This window comes from Artibeus jamaicensis, unplaced genomic scaffold (assembly GCF_021234435.1).
Source record: "Artibeus jamaicensis isolate MK-2021 breed Jamaican fruit bat unplaced genomic scaffold, CSHL_Jam_final contig_1832, whole genome shotgun sequence".
Lineage (NCBI taxonomy): Eukaryota > Metazoa > Chordata > Mammalia > Chiroptera > Phyllostomidae > Artibeus > Artibeus jamaicensis.
The window spans coordinates 3,048,353-3,061,514 of NW_026521362.1; the positions used below are offsets into that span (position 1 = coordinate 3,048,353).

The following is a 13,162-nucleotide window of genomic DNA, read 5'->3' on the forward strand; positions in this document are numbered from 1 at the left end:
TTTAAAAAGAAAAATCCACACCCACCTAGAAGGCAGGTTGGTTTATATCAGATTACTCTCAAGTTAGTGAGGCAAACACTCTGGGAATTTGCAACACCTTCTTCAAAATATGGAAATGGTCACTAGTGTGTACTGACAATCCTCAAAAAGAACATCTTAGTGCCAATTATAAGGCATTCGCATACAAAAAAGTTCAAACCGTGCATCTCATTTGTCAATATGCAAAGGATAGTCAGATTTAGGATAATCTTGTGTGATCTTTAAATCAAAATCTGTCGAAGAATACCCTGGGACATCAGTCAAAGAAGCAAAGAAGTGAAATTTCAGGAAAGATCCTGAATTGTCACTGGTACCTGACAATACCAGTTGCTTGGTCATGCCATTAAAAAATTCTAAGCAACCAATCACACTAAAGGAGTTTGTTAGAAATTCCTTAGTGAGTCTGGTCTATGACTTCTATCAGGGTAGGTATAGCACACTGGTAGTTCTGAGAGCTGGAAAATTCTTTTGATTCATGCTTCATGTTAGCAAGCCTTTTGCTAAATGTTTCTACTCATCGGCTTTTGCTCCCTCTGCTGGATTTTAATAGCAAGGAACCATGAGAACTCCAATTCTGAAAAGAGGCACATACTCCCTACCTTTACATTTCAAAACTAATTATGTGAAATCCCTTCTAAAGATAAGAGTCTAAAGTTAAGCTAGTTTATTTTTTGCTTTAATTACTCCAATACTTGCTTATCCTTTAATTTCGCATTATGTTCCTCGTCACTATTTTACACATCAACCTCATTTGGTTTTTCTTTGTAAAGAAGCATGTAGGCACCTTTGTAGTCAATTCCAAAGTTAAATATTAATGCTTCCACATTATAATTGCTACATGAGCATGTATTTAAGCATATTTTCTTTTTGCAAAATTGTGAATAAATCAGAGGGATATGTGAAAAAATCTCTGTGCTTAATAAATCTAAGCTGACTTTGGTGTAGAATGCCCTGATTAATGACTATGCAATTTAAAATTCTGAATATGTGATATCTTAATACCATTTCACCAAAAAAGTAAATAACATAAGAAATTAAACAATTTCACTTATTGTGGTGAATAACAAAAACAAACATGAATCCAGTATTCAGTATATGCCTAACTCGCATATAGTTTGTTCTACTTGTTTGTGCCAATACATATCTGAGTAATAAAATTAGAATTTGTTCTAGCCTAATTATCAGTAATGTGAATTAAAAATATTTTTCAGGTAATAAACCCACTTGCTTTGCTCACAGGTGAGTCAACCAGCCCAACTTCTTTAAAGTTAACAACTAACGATGAGTAGCATCTTCTGTCTGCTCATATGCATGTTCAGTTACCCTGGCATGAAAATTAGCTGCTTGGGTACCAAAAAGTTGTGGAAATATAATCATGAGCAGAGAAAATGCCCCCATTTGTGTGTCTAAAACAAGGCTTTCTTACTTGGTTATTCTACTAAAGGGTCAAGAAGACTGTGAATCTATAAATAGATTAATCTCCTGATTACCCACAGAGAGAGAGAGAAAAACTTTAAGCATTTTAGCTTTTGCATTTGCAGGAACTGATTATACCCTGAATCCCTTCAGCCTAGCAGCTTCATAGATGTTCATTTTTAGTAACATAAACTTGCTCTTTAACAATATGTAAGGACACGGTGGCAATATGTGCCAACCCCTTAACTAGTTGCTATGGTTAAGGGACACAAGAGGAAAAAGAAGTGCTGAGGTTAAGTAGATAATATGCAATGCATAGATAATGTCTAAACATCATCACACCAACAATGAACTGCAAATTTTAAGCCCCAAGGGTTAAGTCACTTGGCTCCAGAAATCCTCTTCTTCTTCCTCTTGCCATCTGATGTACCTGTGTCCTATGTAGCTCACGATGCATTTTTTCCCCCAAAATGATGGTCTGTCATCTGGGGTGAGAGATTAGTGCATTAACATGACATTTTTCAATGAGATTGAAATGACATTTTAACATGAGATTTTTCAATCTTAAACTTGAATTAGCCTTTATATTTACAAGATCAGAACCTGGCATACTAAATCTACATAAGCTAAGGGGCTACTTAAGAAGAGAATTTAATGCTGCAAAGAGCTTCACTTCCTTATTCCATTATGATCTACTTATCAAGTCTAAAAGGCACATGCTTCATTAAGCTACTTAAAGGTTTTAGTTCAAAGCAATTGCACAGCTTTTAACTTCCAATTGGAAATTGCATGAAATTCATGAGCTGGGAAACGTAACATTTCAATTACCTGAGTAAAATGAAAATATAAGAAATTAAGATATGACCATCTAACATCAATAATTCTACTAATGATTATTTTGGTGACAATACATAATGAGAAACTAAATACCACATTTGCCTTTAAATTCTAGTACAGCTAAGAAGATTTTAAAAATTAACAGGGAAATGTACATTCACCAGTACACTGCCATATTAAATATACAGGCTTTCAGTAATAGTGAAACTTAAGCAAATCATAAATTGTTAAATCTTAACAATTTCATTTGAAATTAAGTGAGGAGTACATATGAATATACTACAATGAAATAATTTTTTGTCTGGGTAAGTAGCTTGGATATGAGATATTACCTTCATAAAAAGCTTTAAGTAAATAACTGTTGTTCATTAACAGTTCATCCCAAACTCATTATCAAAAGGTCCATCTTAAATTATGCATAGGTGACTATGCAAAATTGAATTGGGAAGTAGTGTTCCTTGCTCTGTGAATTTGTCCTTCTGTTTCCATGGAAACGGTTGCTAGATTGCTTCTCTTTAAGACTGGTTTTTAAAGTGGAAAACTACAGTACATTAATATCTCAGAAAGTGGGAAATATTGTATCTCATCATTTTTTTAATATGTTGGGTTTTTGAAACAGGAGTTGATAGCACGCCTATATACCTCATGTAGAACAATTTGATTTCTACTGAGCTCCTTGATTCTCCCCTGCCATCCTCTCACCCAGCATAATGGCTTAAGAATAAAGCTTTTATTTGACTTTGCATCCTTGGCATATAATACAGGTTCCAGCTCAAGCCATTATTAAGAAGCATTTTGAATAAATAAAATACAATCATATAATCCATTTTCTTTGTATAGTTATGAGAAAACAGGAGCTTTAGCATCATACTAAATTCATACTGAGTCCTGACTTGAACAGTTAGCTAGTTCTATGACTCATAGGTCACTCACATAAATTTTCTACGTTGGTATTCATATCAAGTGGAGAATCATAGCGAAACTGTCATGTAGTTGTGACTTTTAAATGATATAATTAAAATAAAGTAATGAGGACAATGTTTGACATAGTGAGAAATCAATACATGGCAGCAATAATAATTACGATACTTGGTGCTGCTACTCCTCCTTGCCCAGCACGGTGCTAGGTGCTCTATGTTCAATCATCACTGTGAGCCTGTATGATTATCTTCTTGCTGCTCACTGACAGGTGCCAGAGATCCCTAGTGACCCTCAAGCCCTCCTTTGCTTGTGTCCAAGGCCTGGGATTTTTTTCAGTGCAACACACTGCCTCTTCTGGATATGTTTCATAAATCCTGAAAGGCACAGTCTCTCTAAAAGCTTTTCAAACCATTCCTATAAATTAAAATATGGCCACCTGATCCATTATAGAAGATAGATCATTGAAATAAGAGGTTGTACAAAGAAACTTTTCCACACTGTAGTCTATTTTCACTTTTTCAAAAAGTCAGTTAATTAGGATTTCCTTGATGTAGTGCAGAAAAACATAAAATTGGATTTTTAACATGGAAGCAAACATCTAGGTTCCATTTCAGAGGCCTGTGTCCTTCTCAGGAGTCACCTGGGTGGCCCCAGAGAATTCACATCTGTCTTGTTATATGTTCTGGTCGTATCTCCTTTTAGAAAAAGTTATCAATGTTTACTCATCAGCTGGGCCCATTCACTACAATGAGAGAAATAGTCTACTACAAGAATAAAAAAACCTCACTTTTTATAAGGGTACAGGCAGGCTCCTGATTGTTCAAACTTTTCAGTAAAGAAATAGAAGCACTATATATTTTACTGGAGTCTATAGTAGAACTAGATTATAAAACCAGCAAGCAAACAGTGTTTAAGTTTAAAAAGCACTCTCATGTATTTTACATATTGAATATAAACCCCTGTGACATCAGTAGGAACCTGGGATAACACCTATATGAAAACAATGATGACAATGATCCCCCCATAAAAAAACAAACAGAAAAGGTGAATAACACCCCAAGGCACAAGACTAATTAGTGACTAAATCACATCCAGAAAGTGGTATGCTCAGTGTTTTTGCATATGAATCTTTATATTACATTATTCAGATTAAGGTTAAATATCTGCAAACTGAAAGATTCTACAGAGAGATACTTGTATGGCTATTAAGGAAGTGGCGATTTGTCAAATAGTACATGAACATGGCAAGGAAAATACCCTTTCACAACAATCCATTAGTGGTCCATTCAATTTGAGTCTTTTTATTTCTTTAATTATTTTCTAGTTAATCATAAGTAAATTATGTTTTTATATAAAATTTACAGAGTGGATAAAGTTGCAGATTTTTGGGGGGGGCAAATGAACCAAAAACGTATTAGCTCAAACTCTATAAATTTTCAGATAGCCTAATATTGTACTCTACAAAATGGTGATTTCAACTGAAAAACAAAATCAATAATTGTTTTCCAAATGCATTATTTGATTGCTATTGAAGTGCTTTAGTTATAACCAACATTAAATTTGTTTTAATTTCCAAACCTAATCCCTATTAAGGTGGAAATTAATGAAAAGGAGCATACAATTAATACAGGAATAATTCTTATTTTAAGCAACAGAATATATATCATGAATATGTACTTGTATAGTTATGATAAAGCCAACTTGTATTTCTAAAGATAATATATATTTTGAAAAGGAATACTTCTCAGTGGATCCAGAAAGTCAAAACTTTCCATTTTCGTAATAATACTAAGACACCACCCCCAGTTTTCACTCTCACTTCTCATGAATGTACTTCTCACTTCTCTGGAGGAGTCCTCCAGAGTCCACATGATGTGTGGTGTTAGCGGGACTGGACGCCGAAGCAGAGGTTAAGGGCACAGCTGCCTTCTGCTAGGCCAGACACTAGTGCAACTAGTGCAACTATAGTTTACAAAACTATAAAAGATGCTAATCTTCTTACCATTTGTTTGCTCTGGAAAATATATTATTTTTCAAAAATGTTACCTATATTAACATGTAATAAATTATTACATTAATTTAGTGAGTTAAGAAATAGGTCTTAAGGTTAGCAGTTTTAGTTTCAGTACAGTAAATATTAGTAGAACCCGCATAAAAGATCTTTTGTGTTTACAATAAATTTTAAGACTGTAAGTAAGGTGCATTTGAAACCTATATAATCTTATTAACTATGTCACCCCAATAAGTTTAATTTTTCCAAAAAGAGTATAAGATTCATAGAACCAACAGGTTTCAGAGCTATTGGTAAGGAAACAAGACAATGCTATTTATTCGCACTTAAACTATCCTCATACACTTACAAATCCCAATGATAAAGATGTTTATGGTCCCTGTAATATATAAGAAGTCATTTAAAACAGATCTATTTAAATGCCCTTATAGCATTTCATTCATAACATTAAAAATATTGAGTTTATTAGAGATTGCTTCATTTTCAGATGAGATTGGGCGCATTCAGGGTCGTATGACCACAGACCCCATTTTCAAAGTATATTTATACCTTAACCAAAATAAATAATTCATACCTCACCAAGTGAGTAATAACGCCTGGGGATCTGGGAGTCCGGGTAGATGTTCTCAAGGTACCAAGAAAAGGGCTTGCACTTCAGATTTTCTCTTAGTGTCTTTCTGACTGACACGTCTCCATAATCCACCTTGACAACACCTGGAATTTTTCAAAGAAACACAGATCAGTTTGTGCTATTTTGGTTTCAGCACTGTTTCACTCTGTTTATTTTGTGATCAGTTTTTTTCTCTGTCATTATAATTCCATCAAATTAAATTGCCTCTGCAGCTGCTACTACACTGATTTTTATTACTAACATCCAATTAGTATATTAAATTGATATAAAAATAGTTTTCCCATTGGTTATGACTTTTCAAATGCAAATATTTATCACCAAGTACTTGTACTTCTTAGATTGAATAATTAATCAACTAAGCATAAATTGGTTTTAATTTAGCATCTTATAATCAGAGCTTAACTGTACCACATGATAGTATGGTTGTTTCTCTTTAATAAAAATTTCAACAGCTCCAATGCCTCTGTTAATGCTCGTACATTCTTTGCAGTGTCATTTACTCGCCACTCATAGACTTCATGAGAAATTACCTATGTAAATATGATCCTCAACAATGTGCAGCAGTTATTAGTTTATATTTTAAACTTCCCTTCTTCTTGAACTTTTATTCTACCTAGACTTGCCATAGACCTCATTTTTTCTTTATTGACTTTTTTCTTATTTTAGTTTTTGAGTTAATATAAGCCACCTGAAATCTTTGGATAAGTTAGTTAAGTAAATACGCGGAAAGAAACTAACATAAACAAATGGAATATACTCAAAGGTATATATTAAAATTGCTTAGCCCCTGGAGAAAATTATGGTAAGTGACATAAGCCAGTCAGAGAAAGACAAATACCATATGATTTCACTTGTATGTGGAATCTAATGAACAAACTAAACTAATAAGCAAAATAAAGACAGGATTTTTCCCAAGGAGGGTTATATAAGCAGTTTTCTGATTGAAATGAAGTCAGAAGTTTCGTTTGCATATTATTTTACATTAGATAACAGAAAATGTTATCTTTGCCCACATCAGATCTGGCAGAGGGTGGCTGGTGGAGAAAAACAGGGATTACTGTGTAAAGATAAAGCCTTCTCGCTCTACCATCTCCAAACTACCCCTTGCCTTGACACTTCAAGGTGGGTTTGTCCTAGTCCTAAATAATTTAAATTATCTTTAGAAATGCAGAAAATACCTTGGGCTTATCTTAATATTTTGGTTAAGGTGGCTTTTTTCTTTTGTATTTATATTTTCCCAGCTTATAAGTAAAACATTATATAAGAAACAGTAGTTAGTGCCCTCCAAACATTCCATTTTGTCCTCTACACTTTCCAGGCCCCTGCTCCTGGCCAAAGAGCTGGGGGTTAAGGGACACCTGTCAATTCTGTTCTCAAAGATGGAATATCAGCAATGAGACCTTTTCCAGCTCTCTTTTCCTCCAGCACAGGGACTGAGGAGGCCTTGTATCCCAGAGGGTGTAGCTACAAAATGATGAGGCCTTTTTTTTGGCTCATGTCTTCGAGTGACTGTGAAGTAGCCTGAATTAGATTACTCAAACACATGGCTTAAAATGCCATTGGCCTTGTTTTCCAAACTCTTAGTTCCAAACCCCTCTAAAGTAGTTTACCCAATTGATTACCCAAGAATTTTTTTAAACTGGGATTTCTAAGATGCATCTCATATTTGACAAGTCTAGAACAGTCCTCTTGATTTTCCAACTTGCTCCATCTCCAAAGTTCTCCATTTCAGTAACTATAACAAATGTCCACCCATTTGTTTGGGGTAAAATATAAGAGTAATTCTCTTTATCTTACATACACATATTCAAATTATTAGCAATTTCTGCTAGCTCTGCATTCACAATATACCCCCAGCTCCCCACAATTCTCTCACCAGACCACCCTGGTCTTGTCTCTCTCATCAGTTGCCTAAACTAGCATTGTAATAGTCCCCTGACTAGCCCCCCTGACATGTTGTATTCCTCTATTTATCCCTTATTCATCATGCCTGCTCCCTGGACAATATAATTTGAATGTAAGTAAAATCATGTCTATCTCCTGCTCTGAAGCTTCAAATGATTGTCTAGTATGCTAAGAATAATTGAAAATATCTTAACCATTGCTTAATATCCTTTATGAACTGGGTCTTGGCTATCTCTCTAAATTAGTTATCTGTATTCACTTCTTTGTAGCCGCATTGACTTTTTTGTTGTTGCTGTTCTTATTATTTATTTACTTATTTTTTGCTTTTCTTCTGAGATGCCAAGATCATTCCCACTTGATAGCTTTGTAGTCATCCTTTTCTTGCGTGGAATGGTAGTATCCTGGAACTTACATGAGCTGCCCTTCACTTCATACAAGTTTCTGCTCAAACCTCACTTCCTCAGATTCACCCTGACTTTCCTATCATCATGATTGGCTCAGGAATGGGAATGTGAACACACTAGCCTAATAAATGTATACTGAAAAAATTACTAGTTGAAGTTGACACTGCATTACCTTAGGAATTGCTAGCTATATAGATGCTTTAAGACTGGGGCTTCTAGAACTACCATATAGAGAATTCCTACAATAGAATGCCAATACAGTAATACAAAACACAGATAGAAAAAGAAAGAGAGCAGAGGCCAAGATAAAGTCAGGAGTTGTTTATTTATTTTATTCTGACTAAATATGAGGTACATTTTCTAGGAACTTGGGATATATCAGTGAATAGCACAAATGAAAGTATCTCCCTCTCTGGAGTTTACAGTCCAGTGGAGGAAGACACAAAAAAATACACTAAAAGGTGATATATGCTATGGCAAAAACAGACAAGGGTGAGATAGAAAGGTTGCAACAGAAGAACTCTTAATGCATTTTTAAATTTCTTTTTCAAAGGCAACAAAGGACTGCATGTTTTTAAGGTAAATCTTTCAATAAACTGCATAAATCTGGAAATGCTTTGATAAGACAAAGATGCATTATGAATTAGAAAAAAGAGCATTTTAATTAAGTACGCGTTTGCAGATTTGATTAAGAAGTTAATGATAACACGAGTTGTTACACTTTATTAAATAATTTGCCCCTTATTCATCATTTTAAAATCTATTTCATTATAGTACTAAATTTAGACTGTAGGGCATTTAAGTTTTAAATGTTTAAATAGATAGTAGATTAAAAATCATAATGATCTCAGTTAAATGCTTCTCTAGTAGATGCTTAATAATAATCTGGTTCCCCTAGAATTAGGTCACCTGATAACAGAATAGCTAAAACATTAGACTAAAGCTTAGAGTTTTATTCATAAGATTAGGTTTTGCAGTTAGCTTCAAGAAAAGGGGAAATTATATGTCCTTAATAGGGAACACATAAGTAAATCAATGGTATAGTTATCTAATTGACAAAATAGAATTCATATATTAAATCGATTCTGTCTGTATATGAATATGAAAATATTAATAAAATATACAACAATTTTATTATACTATTATTATAACAAAGTAAAATGAAAATATGAAACTAATTTTAAAGAACTAAAAATAATAAAAATAGCACATTCCCTTTGCTAACTAAAAAATGAGAGCAAGAACTTAATACATCTATTTCTCCTTAAGCATAATTAAAACTATGCAACTAATCACAAGGTTTTTTTATACCCAGTGATACCATATTAACTATACGCTTGTCTATTTTAGTAGACCAGTACACACAGTTTCAGTTCAAAATTCTTTTGTGATATTTTCAAAATCCCCTGTACCTGAAAATGTATCTCTTTATTTCATTATTCACTTCCAATACTTGTCATGAGGAGCTTTATTCTTAGCCGTATTCCTTTCTCTTCAAAAGTACGTAATAAAAATAAAAAGAAAAATCATTTTTAAGCCAACTAAAGATTATTATGTTATAGAGTATATAAAAGTACTATACTGTGTCAGTGGTTTAGCAAATTATTTGGAATTCTTTTTTTTATTAATCAAAACCACTCTTTAAATCCATTATTTAAATTTTTACCCATTCTTGATATGCAAAAAAATTACCCAGGCTCAAAACCACTCATTAAAAAAAATCACTGGATAGAATGACATTAACAGACTGATGGCCCATGCCAGCTAATAATACATAGTGGTTATCTGTTGAATTTAGCATTTACCATTATGACTGCAATTTTATTTTAATGGAATTAAAATGAGATAATAAATTGTACAAAGGTCATAGCTATGTTACGTAGAAGAAGCAAATATCACGCAACTTCTCAATTTATTTAAGTCTGTCTGATCTCCAGAGTCAAAAGTTTGGGCAGGTCTTCAGGCTAAATTTTCTAGGTAATTGCCTCAAACTTCAGTTTGATTTGACAATAAAAATCTCATATTGAACTACATGGTTCCAGATGAACAAGAGTATGAGTAATAAGAATAGTGAACCTCTGCAACTGCCTTTTAAATAAAGGTCAATTTTATATCAGTTGCAGCAAATCAACTATAAAATGCACAATCTGGAGGGGAAAAAATCCAAGTAAAGACCTCATGGCAGTGTCTACCAACCTTCTGAAGCGAGAGTGGCCAGAGTATATAGTCATCTGCTCCCTAACTCACAGATCTTGTTGAAAATATAAATGTATTAGCCAATGAAACCAGTACAGACATGCCTTGTGTATTTTGGGTTTTGTTGTCTGCTTTGTAGCTCCCCATAGTAAGGAGAAATTTACAGATAATTTATATGTTTATTTTTTAAAAACTTCTTATATTCTGCAGATAATTCTAAAACCAATAAATATGAACAGTAAAATAAAAGTCATGTGTAATACAACCACATTTGCATAATGCCAATGATTTTTCTAAACTTCCTTCTATTTATGTATAATTATATAGATACAACTTCTCTTGCAGAGTTTTATTTATACTGTAATATGTATCAGTGACTTGCTTTACTCCTAAAACAGTATGTCATAAAGACTTTTTGGTCAATTCACTATTCTGTAACACGGTTTTTAATGCCTTTACGGCATTCTATTTTACAAGCTGGTAATAAGTTAATTGTCTCCCTGTACTGGACATTCAAGTATTTCTCACTTTAGACTTTATTTCTTTTTTTTTTATTTTAGACTTTAAAATCAATGAATCTTTACACCATTTTTACCATGCTCTTGATTATTTCATTAGAATAATCTCTAGAAGCAATTCATTTGGAGAAATTACATGCTGATTTCAAAACTTTTAAAAACCATACATACATTTATTACTAATCTGCTCCCCAGAAAGATATATCAAATTAATACACGCTTTAATAGTGTTAAAACAAATTTCCACCCTGGCCAGGTGGTTCTTTTGTTTGGAGCATCCTCCAGTATGCCAAAAGGGGACAGGTTTGATTCCTGGTCAGGGCACATACTTGGGTGGTGGGTTCCATCCCCAGTGTGGGCACCTATAGGAGGCAAACGATTGCTGATTCTCCCTCACATGGATGTCTCTCTTTCTCTCTCTCTGCTTCCCTCACTTCCTCTGTCTCTAAAATCAATAAATATATCCTTGGGTAAGGATTTTTTTAAAGCAAATTTATTTCCCTTTCAGAACACGACAATAGAAAATAATTAATTTAAGTATTTACTATATCCAGTCCACAATAAAAAAGAAAAGTTCTTATCTCTTTAAATGATAAGACAGTCTATTTTCCCATCCCAGCCCCCCCCCCCCCCCCCCCCCCCCCCCGCATGACAATTTTAAATTTATTCTTTTTAAAATATCCTCATCCAAGGATTGATTGCTTATCAATACTTATCAACCAAGCTAATCAATGCTTATTGATTTTAGAGAAAGAGTGGGAGGGAGGGTGAAAGAAATGGAGAGAAACATCACTTGGTTACTTTTTGTACCCACCCAGACTGGTCCAAACCTGCAACTCAGGCACACGCCCTGACTGCAAATGAACTTGCAACTTCTCAGTTTGTGGCATGACACCCAACCAACTAAGACACACCGGCCAGGGCTTAATTTATTCTTTAGTTTACCACTTTTTCATGTGGAAATAAATAATACCTCATTATTATTTAAAATTGATTACTAGTGATGATAAATCTCCTATTGGTTTTGCCATTTCTTCTCTTATAAATCACCTATTCTTTCCCTTTCCCCAGTTTTCCATGAAAGTGTTCACTTTTTGATGTATAAGCACCCTTGACACAAAGATTTTTGGGGGGTTGGTGGAGCAAACATTTAATTTTTTTGTTCTTTTTTGGACAATACAAAATGCTAAAAACTAATTCCCTTGTGCTTTGTACCCTTCATAAGATACTTAGAAAGGCTTTCACTAACTTGACATATTTTTTAAAAATGTCCAGCTATGTCTTCTTCCATTCTTAAAATTAATCACATGAAATTTATTATAGTGTATTTCCAACATGTTCCTTTTTTGGCTTTTATTGTTTTTGTTTCTTTGTATTATATATACATTATGTCCATTTTTGAAATGATTCACTTAACTTTTTTTCATTTTGTTGTAATTAGTAAGCACACTAACCAGATCTCTAATTTATATTACTGCTCTAGAAATCAGTAGGCCATCCACTGTTATAATGTAAATTTTATCTACAATCAACTTAGTTTAATAAAGTTTAACATACAGCTAGCTGTATATTTAGATGACACCATTTTGACCCCTGTGAAATATAAATGAGAATCTGTACTATGATGCCGGTTTTCATTGAGGGTAAAAACAAGTCAATACTCAAAAATTATTGCTTAAAAAACTTATGCTGAAATCTTTGAATATTTAATCACTTAATTTTGCTTTGTTTTTTTTTGTTTTTAATAGGAACTTTCAGGAGCAATTCTTTTATGAAGTTGGAAACAAGAAAAGTTCTTTCCTTCACAATTGATTTATTTTTATCTTACAAATCCTGCTACCTTTATAGCAACAAGGTATCCCTCTGTTTTCTACCCAGTGTATCATATGAATTTAGAATTTCTAAAGCCATCTCAAGCCATTTTTGGAATAGGACACGCATCCATCCACCCACCCACCCATGGAATGGCATTACCATGGCATGGTCAGGGCCAGGAATTACTGAAGCAACAGACAGAGCATTATTTAAAATGGACTTTGTGTTCTTAATTACACAACAAACACTGTTATATATGTATGTTCTCATTAAAACTCTGTAACATTCCTATGTATTATCATTGTTTTTTTATTTGTTTTAAGGATGAAAGGACTGAGGCATTGAATGGTTCACTTGCTTCAGCTTCCTTAGAAAGTAGCAGGAGGAGGATTAGAAGTCACTCACATCCATTTAATACCAAGGTTCATGATCTTGCCCAGACTACTAGAATTGGAGTAAAAAAATGGAG

The 13,162-nt window shown here is 33.6% G+C and overlaps 1 protein-coding gene across 3 annotated transcripts in view; it reads right to left on the reverse strand.

The window, feature by feature from the left end:
- GALNT13 (polypeptide N-acetylgalactosaminyltransferase 13) overlaps window positions 1-13,162 on the reverse strand; it is a 514,121-nt gene that overhangs the window by 46,868 nt on the left and 454,091 nt on the right. For all 3 annotated transcript variants that reach the window (XM_037143386.2, XM_037143385.2, XM_053671600.1), the window contains exon 10: window positions 5,799-5,938. In XM_037143386.2, coding sequence (XP_036999281.2) covers window positions 5,799-5,938 — 140 coding nt within the window. The remainder of the gene's footprint in view (window positions 1-5,798; window positions 5,939-13,162) is intronic.